Consider the following 18,900-nt stretch of genomic DNA (forward strand, 5'->3'; position numbering starts at 1 on the left):
AGCCTCCGACAATTCATCGATTAAGTTCAGGTTTCCCTACCTTGGGCCTGTTCCCACTGAAGTTTTAGTTTATTGGTTTCTGCTCTGGTAAGTCTAATTCTTTGTATTAGCCTTTTGTTTAAGGTTGGGGGCAGTGGTTTGCCCTGTGACTCACTTCTCTTACAGATCTAAAAAGAGTTGAATTATTCATTTGTTCAGCTTTTTACTTGTTTTTAGGACAGAGTGGCCTTTCCTAGGCTTCTTATATACCAGACTGGAACCCAGAAATTCATACCTAATTATTTTAATTCTGTTTATGTTCATCTCAATTTTTGAAGGCTTGGGGATCTAAATTTGTTGTTTCTAGTGACAACTTGTGATGACTTACTTTCTTTCAATGTTTAGTAGTTTTGATTGTGAGCTGATTTTTGGTTGAGCTTGATCTGTGGGACTCCGTAGGTCCTAGGTTGGGAAGTAGTATTTTCATGCAGACAAGATTTGCATCTGCTCTGATGTAGAACCATGGAATACAAAAATCTGGGACAGCTTTAGCCTCCTTGTGGGCCATGCTGGCTGTGTGCAACTCAGCCTCTCCACCTTGAGGACGGACCAGAGTTTGGATATCTGTTAGGGTGACTAGCTGTCTGGTGTCCCCAGGACTGAGGGGTTTCGTGGGATGTGGGACTTTGGGTGTTAAAACTGGGACAGTCTGGGCACCCTAATTCTGATTCCAATGCTTTTATCAGCATTTGTCCGGACAATTTTTATGCTTATTTGTATGTGCCTTCCTTGGAGATTTCTCATATTTTCCTGCAAGTCCAGCAAAAATTACATTTGTTGTCATTTACTAAGATCTAGTTATACAGTAGTAGGCAAGCCCTTTTGAGCATCCTGGAAACATATCCAGGAATTTCACTTTTTACTTAGTCCTCTACAATATAATTACTAGTGGATACATAGTATTCAGTTTTATGTCTGTACTAGTGTTTACTGAACCAGTATCCTATTTTGGACAGAAAGTTCATTTCAGATTTTTCCATTATAAAAATGCTGTGATGGAAATCTTTAGAGCTAAATCTTTGCATTATTGAAGATTATTTCCTTATGATAAATTTCTAGAAGTAGAATTGCTGAGTCAAAAGCTTTGCAACATTTTATGGCTTTTGAATTCTGCCATCAGTTGGTCTCATTTCTCTACAACCTTTATCACCCTGGGGAGTGTCATTTCTTTCAGTCTTTGTTGCACCTCATTAAAGGAAGTACTTGGGGTGCTTCAGGTGAGATAAAAATTGGAGTCTAAGACTGTTTTTTAGTAGGTGAGATGAATTAAACAAAAATAGCTCTACTCCAAGCAGAGAAGACCCTTTGTCGTGGAGTCTGTGCATATGAAGGAGCTGGTACTATTCTGAATGAGACAGAATGTTTTCTGTGAAATGTATCTCTGAAATATACAGCAAGTCAATGGGAAAATGATTTGATACTAACCCAGTTGTAGTAAGAATGCACTTTTTGACTAAGCCCAGGCATAACCATGCATACACATCTTTAGTTATTAAAGAATTGAGAACTAGAGAATGGTAACAATGAATATATTAAATCACTACTAAACTCCAGTATCTTTTCCAATATCTTTGCAGTGGTGGTGTAGATTTTTTACATATGTAGTTGTTTCCCTACAAATGAAGGGAGTCACATGTCAAGTGATTGCTGAGAGTATCCGTACCTTAAAAGGCAATGTTAGAAGGCAAATTTAAGCTATTGAAACTAATTAGGAACCAGTTAGAGCTGCCTTGAACTCTGTGGATATTTGTGGGTTGCGGAAAATGCCCCAGGGAAAGAAGTGACTGTAATTAGAGGCAGGTCATTGTAGTTACTTAAGTTAGAAATGCAGGGTTCAGCATCTCGTGCTGTCTTTGGAAAGGAGCAGTGGGGAGGCTAGGAGATGGAGAGGCGCCCTCCCTGTACTGGCTGTGTGGACAGTCAAGGCCACAGAGTTGCTGTCCCCATGGTTGAAATTAGGATGTGTTTAATTTACATCACCAGTCAGCAAAACTCATTTTCCTTTCCTTTTCTTCTCTCCAACCCCCAGACAAGTTTGTAATCAAAAACTTAAAACTTTAGGGTGTTGGGAATATTTTATTCAAAAGTTTCTACTGTTTTTCTCCTGCTTTGCATTCATCTAACATCTTTGTATTTTTTCCCAGAATTTGCTTTTTGCTCTGTCTCAGTCTTTTGCTTAACCTAACCACTCTTAAATTTTTACCCGTTAGAAAGAAATACAACTTTATTCTGAAATTTTCTCTTATTTCCACTCATTACTATTAATATGCATTTTCTTTGTAGATACTTTCATTGCTTGAGAACTAAAATCATGTTTTTGATACTTTTTGGGTTTTTCTGGATTTGGAGAGTACTCTTTAAGGTTGGATATCATGTTTTGTTATTCTTTTTTCTTAAGTTCTCTAAAAATTCCAGAACACTGGTGCCTAATGTAGTTCACAGCTGATTAAACCTATTTACTATAGATATATATATGTGTGGAAGAATATTTCAGACATATAGGTGGCTAAGAATAATTACAAAATGAACACCCCATAACTACACCCAGATGAGGACGGACAATGTGTGTGCCCTGCCCCACTCACAGGCTCCACCCTAGAAGCCATTCTACTATTTTATGTTATTATTTCCTTGATTTTAAAATGTCAGTCATACTATCTATGTCTGCAGTCTTAACTGATAAAATTAGTTTGGCTTGTTTTTGAACTTCGTGTAAATAGATTCATGTTGTAGGTGTTTTTTTCAGAAGTTCCCTTTGCTCAACATTGTGTCTGTGGAATTCACCTGTCCTATTCTATGTAGTGTCATTTCATTGCTGTATTGGATTCTGTGGCTTGAATATGCCACACCCTTTATCCATTCAGGCTGGTCTCGGTTTCTGGCCAGTGTAAGCAATGCTGCTGCTGTGAGTGCCTGTGTATCTGCCCCTGGGGTAGTTGTGAAGAGTATCCCTTGCACATACTCGGGACTAGGCAGAGCAGTCATGTCTTCAGCAATACTAGCTGAGGCCAAATTGCTTTCCACAGTGGCTGCATTCTTATAACTTTTAATGAATATCTAACATTGTTTATTTTGTCAAAATTGTGTAAATGGAAAATATCTTCCCTCATTTATTTTATATCTGATCTCTAACATTAAGTCAAATGATTTAAAAAATAAAGCAGACCAAAAATGCATTTTTATTTCCTTCCATTAGTGAACTTATGTTGGTGGAAAGTATGAATCGGATAAACTGTAGTGATATACATAATGGAATATTATTCAGCCATAAGAAGAAAACAAATCCTACAATTTGCAACAACATGGATGGAGCTAGAGGGTATTTTTAAGCTCAGTGAAATAAGCCAGGCAGAGAAAGACAAGTACCAAATGATTTCAGTCATTTGTGGAGTATAACAACAAAGGAAAACTACAGGAACAAAATAGCAACAGACTCACAGACTCCAAGAAGGGACTGGAGGTTACCAAAGGGAAAGGGTGGGCAGGGTGAGTGGAGGGGAGGGAGAAGAGGATTAAGGGGCATTATGATTAGCACACATAATGTAGGTTGGTCATGGGCAAGGCAGTATAGCACAGAGAAGACAAGTAGTGACTCTGTAACATCTTACTATGCAGATGGACAGTGACTGCAATGCGATGTTGGGGGGTAACTTGGTAATATGGGTGAAATATTGTAGCCACAGTACTGCTCATGTGAAACCTTCAGAAGATTGTGTATCAGTGATACCTTAATAAAAAAACAAATAAGCTGTAGTGAAAATAACTTCAGTTAGAAAATAGAACATCTAACTGGGGACAAGAGAGGCAGAGGATGCAGCACAGGGTGTTTTCCATTATAGATGTTCAGTTAAGAATTGTTGACTGACTAATCAAGGAGTGTCTGTAATTCCTATAGGATTTCTTTTCTTAACAGCGTACCATTTTGTCCCCAAACTGTACTTTCTTAAATTCTGGGGCTTCTAATTTGCTATTAGAACTTAGAAATATGTGAAAGTTAGAGTGGGAAGCGTCTTTTAAGTTTACTGACTTCTAGACTACTATCAGGTTATTAATTCAATAAGGCAATGTATTATTTAAGACTGTAATCTCCTGAAAAGCAGGAGATTTTTGGGGGGGGTTTATAGGAATAGTCTGAAAATAAGCTGTAATTACCAGAAGCCGGTTTGGGTCAGAATTCAGGGGTTAGCATTATTTATTTCTAATGGTAAGCCCCAGGGATTGTGTATGGGCCTGTATTACAGTGTTTTGGGTAAAAAAACATAATGACAAACTGGGGAGTATTTACTTTCAGTCTGTTACTGAAAGATTTTGTATAAAGAGTTGCTTTTCATAATTTACCTCATTTTAAAAATTAAGGTGAAATATACATAACAAAATTGACCATTTTTACAATTTCATTTGTACAACTCAGTAGCTTTAATTACATTTCCATTATTATGTAACCATTACCATTATCCATACCTCAACTTTTTCATTATCCCAAACAGAAACTGTACCCATTAAATAATGACTCCCCTGCTCCCTCTCCTCAGCTCCTGGCAAGCATCGTTCTACTTTCTGCCACTATAAATTTGACTGTTCTAGGTACTTTATGTAACTGGCATCATACAGTATTTGCCTTTATGTGTCTGGCTTACTTAGCATAATGTCTTCAAGTTTCATCCATGTCATATCATGTATCAGACAGACTTTTACTTCTTTTTAAAGGCTACATAATATTCCATGGTGTGTATATACCAGTTTATCTATTCATCTGTCTATGGACACTTGGGTTGCTTCCACTTCTTAGCTAGTGTGAATAATGCTGCTGTGAACATGGGTATACAATATCTGTTTTAGCCCCTGCTTTTAACTGAATAGTTGCTTTTTAATCTTCCTATTCCAAGCCCCCTAATACTGGTTTGTCAAGGAGCTTCCCTCAGAAACTAATCAGTTATATCCTCATGAGAAAATAAGACAGGAAGAAGTGAAGGGTCTGACACCACCCACTTCTGTTAATGGGAGTACTAAAATAGGTGCCAGCAGCCTTTCAGTAATTAGGATACTGTGATTGTGGCTTTTGTTAGATTTTTGTATCTATTATTCATTTGAGTCATAATTAAGTAGAATGTCATTTTTTCTTAAAATATCTGCCATGTTTGTCTAGCATTTATGGTGCTTTGTGTTTAAAAATTTTAATTAAAAAAACCACAACAATGTAAAATGAAACACTTTGATCTGTGCCATTCCCACGGAAATTTATCTTACATACTTCAGTATAATATTTATTTAAGGATTACATTACATTTTGGAGACTTAGCATGTATCAGTGGCTTTCAAACTTTGTGGTCTCAGGCCCCTTATATTCTTAAAAATTATTGAAGACCCAAAAGAGCTTCTATTTATTTAGGTATTAGCTTTTGTTACTTAGAGTACTAGAAATTAAAACGGAGAAATGAAAAAAATTACTAATTATTTAAAAATAATAAACCTGATAAATGTTATAAATAATACACTTTTATGAAAAATAACTATTTTCTAACTAAAAAATTTACGGAGAAGAGTGGTATTATTTTACATTTTGGTAAAATATCTTTAATGCCTGACTTAGTGAAGTTACCTGGATTCTTCTAAATGCTTCTGCATTCAGTCTGTTGCGAAACTGTTTTTTGTTGAAATGTGTATAGAAAATCTGACCTCATACAGATACGTAGTTGAAAAAGGGAGGAGCATTTTAATAGTCTTTTCAAATAATCATGGATACTTTTTCTTTGATACTATATCAAAACTTAAGAAGTGGTAGTTTCTTAAGATATATTAATATGGAAATTTAAATATATCTGTGGCTTTTTCTTGTGTGGTTATATTAATCTCCATTTGCCTTGCCCCTTGAAGACCTCTTTCAGTCAAGTGTAATTTGTATCATCATGAGTTGGTCATTTGGAAAAGATTAGTTCACCAAGTTACATGAATCTTCTAAATACTCACATTCTGTGAAATAGGAATTACAATATAAAAAATTCACATTGATTTATATTACCTCCAGTCACATGCAGAATGGCCTTAAATCTTGGGGAGCTATCAAACTCACAGTGATAGATGCTGGTTTTCCCAAAATTATGATTTTAACTTGAAAGCTCAACTTCTATTATGGGCAACAAATACTGTCAAGTTGTTTTCCTTAAAGTGACAGACTCCCTTTGTTCATGTTCAAGAAAATGTCTGCCAAAGACCCAAGCCTGAATTACCATAATTTGTCATTCATTCTTTCCAGTAAACATGGTATTCCATGAAACAAGCAACTTGTTCAGCTTCCAAGTTAAACTGTAGCACAAATGCTTTTTCTCAAGATTACCATTGTACTTCAGTAGTCAGCAGAAATGCCTTATGTATACTTGCTATTTTAAACACAGAATATTTAACATCCATGTACTCAATGGTTGAGATTTAATAAAATTAATAATTTTTACAGATGCATCAAGAACATTCTTTAGCTGGCATTTTTAAAAACCCTATTAAATACTTAAATGCAGAGAACAAACTGGTAGTCGCCAGAGGGGTGGGAGAGGTGGGGAAATAGGCAAAATAGGTAGAGGGGATTAAGAGATACAAACTTTAAGTCATAAAATAAGTCATGGAGATGAAAAGTATAGCACAGGGAATATAGTAAATAATCTTGCAATAATTTTGTATGGTGATAGTAACTACACTTATCGGGGTGAGCATTTTGTAATGTATATAAATGTCAGATCACCATGCTATTTACGTGAAACTAATATGTTAACCGTACTTTAATAAAAAAAAATCCAATGAGTACTAGGACAGTTTGGTTCCGGTGCCTTCACAGGTGTTAAAGAGCTGAGTTTGACCTTTGATACAATTGATGTATGCATTGCCAGAGGGGTGGGGAGATTGGGGGATGGGCAAAATAGTGATGCTTTTGCACCATTGATATAATTGTCAATAGAGTGAAAAAGGCAGATAATGTCTTAATATTATTATGAAAATAATTTTGACCCTATGGATACCTTGGGAGTTTGTTGGGACATGATAGATTATATCGTATTTAATGTGGATACTTTAATAATCATGGCTTATGCTCTTAAGTAGTTTAAAACCCCTGTATATATTTTTGCTGGGTCTTGAGAAGTTGCTTCTGCTTTTCCCATCTGTGATGTTGTCTCAAGTCTGCATAGGGACTAGAGTGTTAGCATTTTAGGAGAAGAACTGCATTAGTTTGGATTTTATTTTCACTTTTTTTCCTCAGGTACAAGTGCTTCCTGAGAGAATTTAGTTGTTTTGGTGTATAGGCACATACAAAATATGCATCCTGTGACCCACATGAATTAAAGCATCTCAAGGAAATTACATGTAGCTGCTGCCTTGCTCCGGCCTGCCTTCTGCAGACTTTTATTGAATATCTAGTTTATACTGTGTTCTACACCAGGGGTGAGAAAGATAGCGTCCTGGCTTCTAGGAGTGCAGGGCAGAGTGTTACAGTGCAGCGTGCTGAGCACAGTCACAGAAGTTAGTACAAGGTGCTCTGGGAGCCTCATAGGACAGGTGCTATGGTAGGTGTGTTGTAAGGGAAGTGTTGGGGCCTGTCTCTGCTAGGGAGCAGCAGGAATGGAGACCTGAAACGAAAGGAAGAACACAGTACTTTGGGGGGCAGGGAGTGGCCAGATGTGGTGGTAACTCAGGCTGGATTTGCAGGCTGTGGCAGGAGAAGAGGACAAGCTGAAATCAGATCATTAAGGGTCTTGCTGGGATTTGATCTGGTAAACCAGTGGCTCCCAGAGCGTAGTCCCCAGACTCGCATATTAACATTTCTTGTTAGAAATGCAAACACCTGGGCTGGCCCTAGACTTTCAGTGACAGATATTTTGGGTGGGGGAGGCTATCTGTTTCACTCATCCAGGGTACTTCTGGGTGGGGGAGAATTGTCCAGGTTCTTCAAGCAGCCTTAAGGTTTTTGAAAGATGCTCCAAGGGCTCTCTGGAAGGTAGCTTGGTGTGGGGAAGTGGGGGACCTAGTGGCCCCTCTGCTTTTGTGGATGTGTTGTGAGCCCGGACTAAAGGCAGTAGCAAGGAATGGGATGGATATACTGGAGGAAGATTCTCAGAAACTTCATAGCTAGAAGATGACTTAAAAGCTGAGAAAATAGCTGTGGTTTGTACTGGGACCTACCAGCAGTCAGGGATGGAAGGGTTTTAAAAGCCATTGCTGCCTTGTGTCTTCAGGGAACATCATTCCCAATAACGAAAGAAGTCAATTCAGATGACTTGCCTGAGCCTCTTCGGTCTGCTTTCTGAGGTTGCTTACTTAATTAGATGATGGCCTCTGGCGGGGTAAAGTTGCTCAGTAGGGCCCAGAGTCTTTGCTGAGCACAGTGTGGGGAATGGAGGCAATGACTTCATGAACATATGCCCCAGCTGCTGGCAAAATTAATATGTAGTATGTGGCATTCAGACTCCTACTGTTGTTTGTTGTCTGTAAGTTGGTCAGCTGTATGCACCCTTTTTACTATTTGAATTTTGCCAGTTGGTGTTTCCATTTGATGTATGTGAGGTAAAGATGGGTCTCCAATTTCAATTACAGTGATTATTCTGTAGAACCTTTATTGTTCAGTATTTTAAAGTTCTTTCTATATCCTGTTTTTTGTTTTACAGGTTTGTAAGACTCCAGGGCCTTCAAGCCGTGATTATGAGATGGTTCCTGAAATGATTGGGAAAACAGACACTTTGCATGACAGTTGAAGAGTGTATGTCTGTGCATATTTACAATTTTTATATACATACACATTTACACGAGAAGACGGACTCATTCTTGCGCACACTTGAAGAGTCTCACAACTGATGAAAATTAATTTAAGAATCAGATGGAGCAACTTGACACTGCTGGGCTCAGGAGCCCAGGGAGAAAAATACATTACTAATGGCCAGTTTTCCATATGGTCTTCACGGGTAAAGAAAGTTTGCAAAAAGAAGAAAAAAAAAACTTGCACAGATCAAGCCTCAAAAATACCTCTCTGGTTTAAAGCAGGAACTAAGTGAGAAGGTGGCTGAGGGAGAAGTGTGATTTCAGGCATTGCTAGGGGTCATGCAGTGGCTTTTGCACTTTAGTTTTCAGTGGGTTTGGTGATTTGAACAAACATTAAAATTCTGGACTGAAAAGTAACTCTTCCTGTGTGGTTATGACTGGAGGAAAAGCAAGTTCAGGTGTGATGGGACAAGTTTGAACAATGAACTGATTCCTTTGCCTTTTTCAGTTAACTGTATTCAAGAAATTTTAATTTATTATATCCCCTTTCCTTTCCTGTATTTCTATAGGATAATATCTTAAAGTAGCAATTGAAACCAATAATTAATGAAATAAGGATCAAGGAACATCCAAGCAAAGCTTTTTCCTTGTAGTATACATGTGACATTTATAAACAGTCTGTGAATGTGAACAGGAAAGTGTTCATCAGCAAAACAGGATAACTTTTTAGGGAAACACTGGGAAAGAACCCTGCTCTTGCCTGTGTTTTTGTTTTAAGGGGTTCTCTTCCCTGTTGAGTTCAAGAAGACCTGCATATAATAGGAGGATTACTTAATGGACTTAATTCTGAGATTGTTTTTTTTCCTTCAAGATGCAAGATGGAAAAATATGTGATCTTTAGGAGCAGAAAAAGGAGAGGTGACTAGGGTAGGGTGGAAGGAGACGTGGCAAGAGACAGAATCCTGCAAGAAGGTTCCATTTTGGTCAGCATGGCGATTTAGTATTCACCAGAGCAAATGCTTAGCCCACTTTAAGAGCTTTGGAACGTCTGGCTCTGCTGAGTGGAGGGGCTTTCCCTGTGCCTCTATGGCACTGAGGAGTGTGCTGGCTTGCGGAGGGGCAGTCAGATGGAGCCCAGCTCTCCCCCGGGACACAACAACCTGCTGGCCAACTGGGCCGGGCTCTGAGGTAGGAAGTGTCTGGTTCTGAACAGTGGAGAAAGAGTCTTTTTTTTCTTCCTAAACTTGGACTGTTGTCTGCACAAACTCTGGTCTGTTTTGCACGGTTTGTGTGCCTTTTTTTCCATTTATGCAATCTTTTTCAGCTTTAGCAGCAGAAATTTGTCTAGTTGAGAAAACATGCCAGAGGGTGGTTTCAGAAGGAAGATGATCCCATGAGCTCTGTTTCTGCATCTGAACTTTTGAAGAGAAAACTCCAGCTCAAGGGATTCTTAAAGCCTTAAGTTACTTGAAATCTATGTATTTGCAACCCTTTGTCTCTGGAATCATATTACACTAAACTGGAATCTCAGGCTGAATGAGAATAACCAAGTTGAGTTAAAAGAAGAAAACTCAGTTTCTTGATCACCACGTATTAACAATGCTCTTTCTCCAAAGGATCAGCCTGCTCTTCCTCTGAAGACTTGAAAATAAAAATGGACCCCATGTTTTTTTTAAGCATTACCTTTTCTTAGCAGACTGACATCATCTTTTATAGAGGAATTTTTTCACTATGCATTCGGTGGATCTTTATAAAATTCTGACCTTCTGATTAGGTCCAGGTCAGTCTTGATTAAAAGGGATTGGGGAAAACAAGGCAAGCCAATCACAAAAATTAGATCAGTCAATGAAAGGAATCGGTTTACATTTTTCAGCATTCAGCATTACTTTTTAAGTAAACAGTTCATTGAGAAAAAGTATGTATGCAGCGGTGGAACATGGGCCTGTCCTTTGCAGTGACTCCAACATCCTCTGCCTGTCCTGGAAGGGACGTGTTCCCAAGAGTGAGAAGGAGAAGCCGGTGTGCAGGCGGCGCTACTACGAAGAGGGCTGGCTGGCCACAGGCAACGGCCGGGGTGTCGTTGGCGTCACTTTCACCTCCAGCCATTGTCGCCGGGACAGGAACACTCCCCAGAGAATAAACTTCAATCTGCGGGGTCACAACAGCGAGGTAAGTTGGGGTTTTGTTTCACTTTGGTCATTTCTGCTGGTAGGTTTGAGCCCCGATTCTGGGGACTCAGAACCTACCTTGCTTCAGTTTCCTAAGATTTGCTGCCGGGTGAGCCTTTTCATACCATGAGTCTGTCTGCTATGTTCCAGGGGGAAGTGTTGGGGCGGCCAGGGGTCTCGGGGCCTATGCCCCTCCCCGAGTTTGTCCGTCCTTTCAGGTACCCCTTGCTCTCCTTTCCCACCGGCAGGGCCACCAGGTTGGGGGGTTGGATTAGATGACCCCAACCAACCTGTGATTCTCTGAGCCTTTGTGGTCACCCTCTGTGCACAGCAGAGCGTTCCTGCCCCATGTCAGACTGAAACAGTGGTCGTGCAGTTGTCTTCGCCTCTCACGGGTAGCATCTGTCTCGCTTTGGGGATGGTTTCACACCTAGCTTGTAGTTCTTGTACTTTGTGGTATATGAACAATGGAACTAGTTGGACCAGAGTTGTAGTTTTTCATATCTCTTGTGTATATTTTATTACATTGTTCTGTGTACCATGTACTCATACATATAGATCTCGGGGGTTCTGAAACAGACTGTTGTCAGTGAAATTCATTCAGCCATGTTTATTGAACATGCGTGTCAGGCACTGGGTTTAAAAGAAGAGGTATACTTGCACAGCATGTTAACAACGTTCAGACTTTGCTGGTATAGTTTATTTGTGTGTTTTCTTATGAGGAATCCATCTTAAAGTGTCATTAGATGGTTATTGAATAATTGTTGGAAAGGAGGAAGAATATTTTTGAAGTGTAGCATACAATGCAGTGTATCAATCTTGAGTGTATGTCTCAATGATTATCTACACACGCAGTCACCCGTGTAACCTCCAGTCAGATCCTGCACCCCTTGCAGGTGCCCACTGCTCTTCCCAGACTCTGCACTCCATTGAGAGGTGACCTAGAAAATGACTTCTTTCACTGGATAAGTTGTGCCTGTGTGCTTCAGCTTCTTGTAAATGGAATCACTGTTACATACTCTTCATGTCTGGCTTCTTCCACTCGGCAACCTCTGTGAGATTCATCCCTGTTCTGTATACTATTAGTTTGTCCTCTGTAATTGATGTTAATTTTCCATTCAAGGAAAAAGTCACAGTTTTTCCATCCTTCTGTTGATGGACATTTGGATTGCTTCCAGTTTTTGGCTGTTACGGCCACTCCTGCTGTGAACATCCACATACATGTCTTTTTGTGGATCTGTGCACTTGTAATGGAATTTCTGAGTCATAGGGGAGGCGTACACTTCGGTTTAGTAGAAATTGCCAAAGAGTTTTACAGGGTGATTGTACCACTTTTATCCCCACCAGTTACAATTGTGTAAGGAGGGTCTTTTGAATTTGAAATTTTTATGTAAAAAAGTGGTTTTATGCAAGGAATTTTGTTTTACAAATGCTTCTACACTTAACTGCATACACACACATATGCATATGCATGAATACATACACATATATATGTCTGTGATTTTGAAGTAGATACTTTCTTAAAAGGTATATTTTTCTAGTGCTATGTAGCAAATTACCATAAATTCAGTGATTTGCAACACCGTGTCTCACAGTTCTGTGGTTCTGAAGTCCTGGCTTGGTGTAGCTGGGTTCTCTGCTTGGTGCCTGTCAGGTCTGGGAAACATGGTGTCCGCAGGAACCGCGATCTCATCTGGAGCTTGGAGCACTCCTGTAGTCTCGTCAGATTGTTAGCAGATGTCAGTTCCTTACACCTGTGAGGACCGAGGCCCTCAGCTCCTAGAGACTGCCCACCATTCCCTGCCATGTGGCCCTCTCCACAGTATGTCAGTTTGTTCTTCAAAAACAGCAGGAGAGCATCAGCTTTAGCTTTGAATTTCTCTGATTTTTCTGTCTCTGAAGAGGGGCTCACCTGATTAGGTCATGCCCACCCACACTTCAGGTGAGGGAGGGGATTATACAGGGTGTGCATGCCAGGGGTGCTATTTTATAATTTTGTGTACCACAAAAGAGGAGCTTACAATTCCCAGTGGCATGGATATTTCACTATTAAAACTATTTCATGTGGCTCTTGCACTTTGCATTTTTACTTCTAGTTAATTTCTATTCTTAATATTTGAATAGGTCTATTTATTGACCTTTTGCCAAGTAGGGTATTCCCAGGATGTGGGACTGTCAGTGCTAAAACTGGGAATGTCCCAGGCAAACTGAGATGGCGAGTTATCTTAGTGTCAAGTGCCAGGCTTGGTGCCAGCCACCTTCCAACACAATTACCTTATGTGGTTTTTCACAGAGACTTAGGGGTACATACCATTATTCCCATTTTAAAGGTTAGCTTGGCTATGAGTTCATACACTTTGAATGGAGGACAGCTGGAATTTGACCCCAGGGCTTTATCATTCTCCTTCAACTTATCTTTAGTTACTTAAGACTAATGTTCCATGCAAGTCCACAGTCCTTTGTGCACAGTTGTGAAATCTAAGGCCTCTCAAAATAGAGAGTTTTTGTGTAATGAATTTAATGGTAGGACCTGACCTGAACTGATAAGGACCTATTTATTGTCATTCTATCACTTCAGCTGCCGAAATGTTCAGTGTTTCATATGGTGCTGCCCAGACCCTGCCGGGGTGTCATATAGTTGATGTGTCTGCCTTGTATTACTTTTCTAAAATTTCCAAAACTGAATTTGAAACTTATCTGGCCGAAAGGATTTTGATTAAGAGATTGTGAGCCTGTATCTTTGTTTAACAGAGTCATGAAAGGAACTTCTGAAGAGTTTTATCTTCTTTTTTTTTCTATTTCTTTTTTCCAGGAAGAATAACATTGGCTCATCTCTTACTTAGTTATCTTCACTCCCTTTCCATCACAACAAGCAAAAAAAACCCGCTTACCCTCTCCACCTCGATACACCCTAAAAACTCTCAAGTGAAGAACTGTTGAAAGATCCTAACCCTATCTCTGGCCATAGGACATAACCAAATTGCAGATTTCGGGTCTAGTAATCTGCTGATTTTACAACAGAGAAACTCAGGAGTGTTTTCCTTCTAGGAAACAACTTCTTACAGATATTATTACTGCCATGCAAGTTAGTCATGGTTAGTACTCATTCTTCATTTAATGGGATTTTCTTCATTTGAGAGCCGACAGGCAGTCCTGCCTGTTTGGTGGAATTAGTTTCATTATAGGGACACCTTCACTATAGGAAGAGTTTCATCTAGATTGTTGGATTTGGTTACTTCTCCTGTGGGAAGGTCGCCCCTACTGTACACTGAACAGAGTTCTGTGGTAATAGTTTATTATGGTTATCAGTTTGTGTGGGTTGGTAAGAGTTACTGGAAGATTGTCTGTTCTTGTTGTCTTAACTTCCTCACCTCCCATTGTTGAAAATGTCATTTATTTATTTTAATTTCCTCCATTAGCCCACTTCAGCGTGGCTTCTTTCCCCAGCTCTGTTGAAATGGTCATGTCCCCGATGACCTCCCGTGACTCAACTCCTGTGTCACTTTACTGCACTTGATGTCTTGGTAGCTTTCAGTTGAAATGTTGAATTTGGAATGTTATCTTCTCTTGTTTTCCAGGACACCAAGCTCTCCTGGTTTTCCTCTTACCTTTCTGGCCTGTTTTCCACCCTTCTTTGCTTGCTCTGTTCACTTCATCTTTAGTGTTGGAGGGCCCCAAGCATGCATCTTTTTCTAGACAACCTCTCTCAGTTGGCTTTAAATCCACCAGTGCTGAAGACTCCCAAGTTTATATGTCCCATCTGCTATCACCTCTAGTTCCAGATTCCGTTCTTTAACTTGATATAAGAGAGAGAAAATTGGACATCGGTCACTAAGCACTTCGAAGTGTACATCATCCAAAGAGCACTTGTTTCCCTGCTGCCCCTTCAGCCACCAAACTTGGTCACCACTGTCTTCTCCATCTTAGTCGATGGCCCAAGAGCAGCAGTCAGACAGGTTACAGTGCAGAAATCTCCCCATCCTTTCCTTGTTCCCAAATCCAGTTATTAACAAGGCCTCCCAGTGTGCCTGACTTGTAAATGAGATCTGACACATGCCTGCTTCTCCCCTCCGCTTTCATTAGCGCCCTAGCACAGCCTCGTCACTGATCCTGTGACTTAAACTCTGCTGTTTGACCCATTGTGGACGACTCTGCTTACAAGTGCATATTTGGTTTCTCAAGTGTTGTTAAAATAGTCTAAAACAGTTTATATCTGATGTGCTTTATCTTTTCTCTTTCCTAAAAGCACTACATGAGATATATCACAATTCCAAAAACAATGTGAATGTCTAGATTATAAGAATGATCTTCTGTGCAGGAGAATCTTAGGTTTCTGTTGTGCTCTGTGGTGGGTCTATAAACCTAGATTTAGCCTCCACTCTCTTTTCCCTGGTTCTAGAAGACCTCTTTTCTAGAAGGCAGTTACTGGGGACTGCTGAGCCTAATCCTGTTTCTGCACCACTGTTCATGGTGATGATCAACTTCCTTACACTTAGGAGAGATTTGAAAAACACTTTAGATTAAAAAACATTTATATAAAATTTAACATTTAAGGATCTGTGCAATAATTCTAGTGAGAAAATTTTGTATTGAAGCCAGTGAAAAGTCACTGCAAATCTTGTATTTTCCTTATAAATTCTTCATAAAAAGTGACTTTCGGTAGGTGTGTGTGATCACCCACTGTAGTATTGTGATAATGGGTGTGAGCAGTAACTATTCATTTCTTGTGGTTTCCCTTTTTGCTCTGTTTTTCCATATCTCCATTCCAAGAAGTTCTAGCTCTACTACTTACCTAGCTGGTGTGGTCCTGTCAAAGTCATTTAAGTCATTAGTTAACTCATGGTTACATTGAAATAATAGTTCCTTTCTTTCAGAGTTGTGAGAATCTATGAGAATGTATTTTGTTGAAAGGGCTTTGAAAATGGTGAATGTCATGCATATAAATAAGTGATGTTAAGTACCTCAAACCCTATTTACTTAACCGTATTCTTATTTTTCCAATCCTTATATTACCTAATACCCTTAAATTGATTACTAGTTTGACTCATGAGGCCAGAGAAGTTGTTTTCTGATTTTTGTTTGACAGTTAAAATTTGAAAACACCTGTGCAGTCAGCAGCTAATTTTTGCATCTCTGTCATGTGCCAGGCGCTGTGTGTGCTTGCCACAGTGGGGCAAGGTAAGTCAGGATTATACCCCTTGGAGTCCAGAGTCTCACAGTGAAAGTGAGCTATATACCTGGATAGCTCTTTCATCATTTGCATTTCAATCTAGTATGAAATGTAGGCTTTCGGTCTTCAAGGAATTAAGGGTGAGGTTCACCCGAAGATTTTGTGAAGGTGATCTTTGAGCAAGACCTTGAGAAATAGTTAGAATTTAGATAGTCTTTTTCTGAGTGGTGTAAGATCAAACCACATTCTGGCCTCAGAGAAACAGTTTCTGTCTTCTTGTGACCTTGGGTTTCCTTTGGCTCCAGCCTGAACTGTTCACACCTCAGCACATAAGCTGTGCCCCCAGGAAGGTGGTCCTGGCATCTGGCTGCACAAGGCTAAGGACCTATGTACCTTTTGCCTGCCCTGGGATAAAATCTCCCTATTGGGTAGGCAGTTAATGATCTTTGCTCTTCTACATACACCGTGCTGTGAAATGTTTGTGGTTTCCAATAGGGATTCTATGCATTGGAACATTCTGTACTTTGATTAATTTCAATGGCTGAAGGTTTAACCAAGGTACATCCTTAATAATCTGACTTAAGCAATACTCAGATATGGCTGTTTGTGTGCTTACTATATCAGCCAAGCTGCACACTCATGTGTTCTGACCTAGCTGAGTTAAAGGTTATTTGCTAGTAATTTCGGCATTAATGACTCACTTTATGTGGCTCTTGAGGTAAAGCAGCCATCGCTATTTATTTGTGTGAGCTTATTTTAGCATGCTAGGTTACCATGCCTATCTTGTTTCCATCCCAAGCAGGCCCTTTAGGTGTGGTATCACATAGGCACACCAAATTCAGAGAGGCCGAACCCAGGTTCTGCTGTGCTGGGCCTGCAGTAATGGAGGAAAATCCTCCTCGGGATCATGCTGCAGATGTAATGGGGGCGAAGCAGTTCACTTTTTATCCTGATAGTCGTAATAAAGACAACAGTAATCAATGTTGGTAGAATGAAAGAAGGCAGAGCTTTTGGTTTGGGTTGCATTAGGAAACTGTTATATTCAAATAGAAGTGTTGAAAAAGTCAAATGTGAAAAATTATTATTCAGTTCAGTGCATGTAATCCACCAATGTGGATAACTGAGAATTGACAGCATTGGCTATATTTAATATATTATGGAAGTAATAGTTTTCAAGAAGTAGCCTCTAAGTAAGCATCAGTCACCATGATACTATAATTGTGCATGAGTGGGCCAAGTTAGTCTCTTGAGACAAGAGTGTAGCCAGTTACTATATACGGAAGGTGTATTTGAGAATCAGCTCTTTTAAATGTGTTTTAAGAATTCTTATTTTGAACAGGGAACTGTTCTAGCAGAGAGGCAGAAATAGGACTATTTCTGCATATTAAGGTCAGAAATTTGTTTCTGGCTGATCTATTTTTATACCAAAGCTCAGTAGTGTGAGTTAATTTTTATCATTGTAATACTTACATGTGAGTAAATGCTTAATAATGAAAAACAGCAATGTCTAACTCCTGTGTCCTTCTCACCTTCTTGTCCTGGTTGTTCACCAGAGGCTTATATTATTGTGTTATTGGTTAATCAGTTTGGGGATTTTGTCTATTGACTTCTTTCCTATCTTAGTAGGTAGAGATTTAGCTTTTCTCTTTCTGGCACTCAATCCAGCTTTTCCCTGCTACCTAATTATCCCAGTATTGCTCTATCATAATAATGAGTTAACTCATTATTCAGTGTTTACATTATTTGAACTGTGCCAATATTTTGACCAGATGGGCCAAGTAGGGTACTAGCACTATTATATTTCCTTAATTGTTTAGCTTTTTTTCCCCCTCATGATAAAAATTCTTTTTTCAGTAGTTTAGTTTCTTTACCTATTGTGAATCTTCTTACGTCTTCAATATGGCTTTACACATTCAGACCAATACAGTGATTTACCAGTTCTTTTTTCCCTTTGGTTTTCTGGAGGTCTCCATCTGGGAATTCTCCTTCCTCCCGCGGCTCTCAGTGTTGGCTACTCAGTGGGCCTGCTGCCCACCTGACTTCCTGAACTTCCTTTTTGCATCAGCTTGGGAATTCTGTTTGCCCCCTACTTCTTTGGGATCCTTTGTTACTTGGATCTGGAATCATTGTCTGTCTTGGTTTAATTCCTTTTTGTTGGGCATAATCTCTAGTATCTTCCTAAAAAATAATTTGTAAGTTGTGAATTTTAAGGCATGTATGTCTAAAAATGTCTTAATCCTTCCTTCACCCTTGATTGATAGTTTGTCAAGGTATGGGTTTCTAGGTTGGTTTCTTCAAAATTTGGAAGGCATTTTTCCATAGTCTTCAAACTTTGCGGAGTTATCTTGAGAGGCATAGTAGTTAAGAGTTCAGGCCCTAAAGCTAGACTTCATTTGAATCCTAGCTTTAATTATATTTCTTAATTTCTCTGTACTATAATCTCATTATTTGTAAAATGGGTTTATAAATAGTACTTTACTCCTACAGGGTTTGTTTTAAAGATGAAATGAGTTTTTGAATGTAAAGCATTAGAACAGTGCCTGGTTCATCATGAGGGCTTTATAAAATTGGCTACAGTGACTATTTTTCAAAATCCTTTATATATGTGACCTTTTAAAATTTTTTAAAAATTTTGACATCTGTTTATCATAGATATTCTGAAATTTAAAAAAAATCATGTTTGGCACCTCTGTGTATGTATGTATGGAGGCAGTTCATTTGATGGGCTTCAGTGTGGAATGATCTGGGGGAGAATCAACTGTTTTGTTGCTGATCGCCAATGTC

The 18,900-nt window shown here is 39.2% G+C and overlaps 1 protein-coding gene across 4 annotated transcripts in view; it reads left to right on the forward strand.

Annotated features, from left to right (window-relative positions):
• The window catches only part of TULP4 (TUB like protein 4), a 230,710-nt gene that overhangs the window by 52,983 nt on the left and 158,827 nt on the right, over positions 1-18,900 (forward strand). For all 4 annotated transcript variants that reach the window (XM_037023564.2, XM_037023567.2, XM_073219820.1 and 1 more), the window contains one exon: positions 8,688-10,947. In XM_037023564.2, the coding sequence (XP_036879459.2) occupies positions 10,696-10,947 (252 nt within the window). In that variant the 5' untranslated portion in view covers positions 8,688-10,695. The remainder of the gene's footprint in view (positions 1-8,687; positions 10,948-18,900) is intronic.

Source organism: Manis javanica, chromosome 13 (assembly GCF_040802235.1).
Source record: "Manis javanica isolate MJ-LG chromosome 13, MJ_LKY, whole genome shotgun sequence".
Classification (NCBI taxonomy): Eukaryota; Metazoa; Chordata; class Mammalia; order Pholidota; family Manidae; genus Manis; species Manis javanica.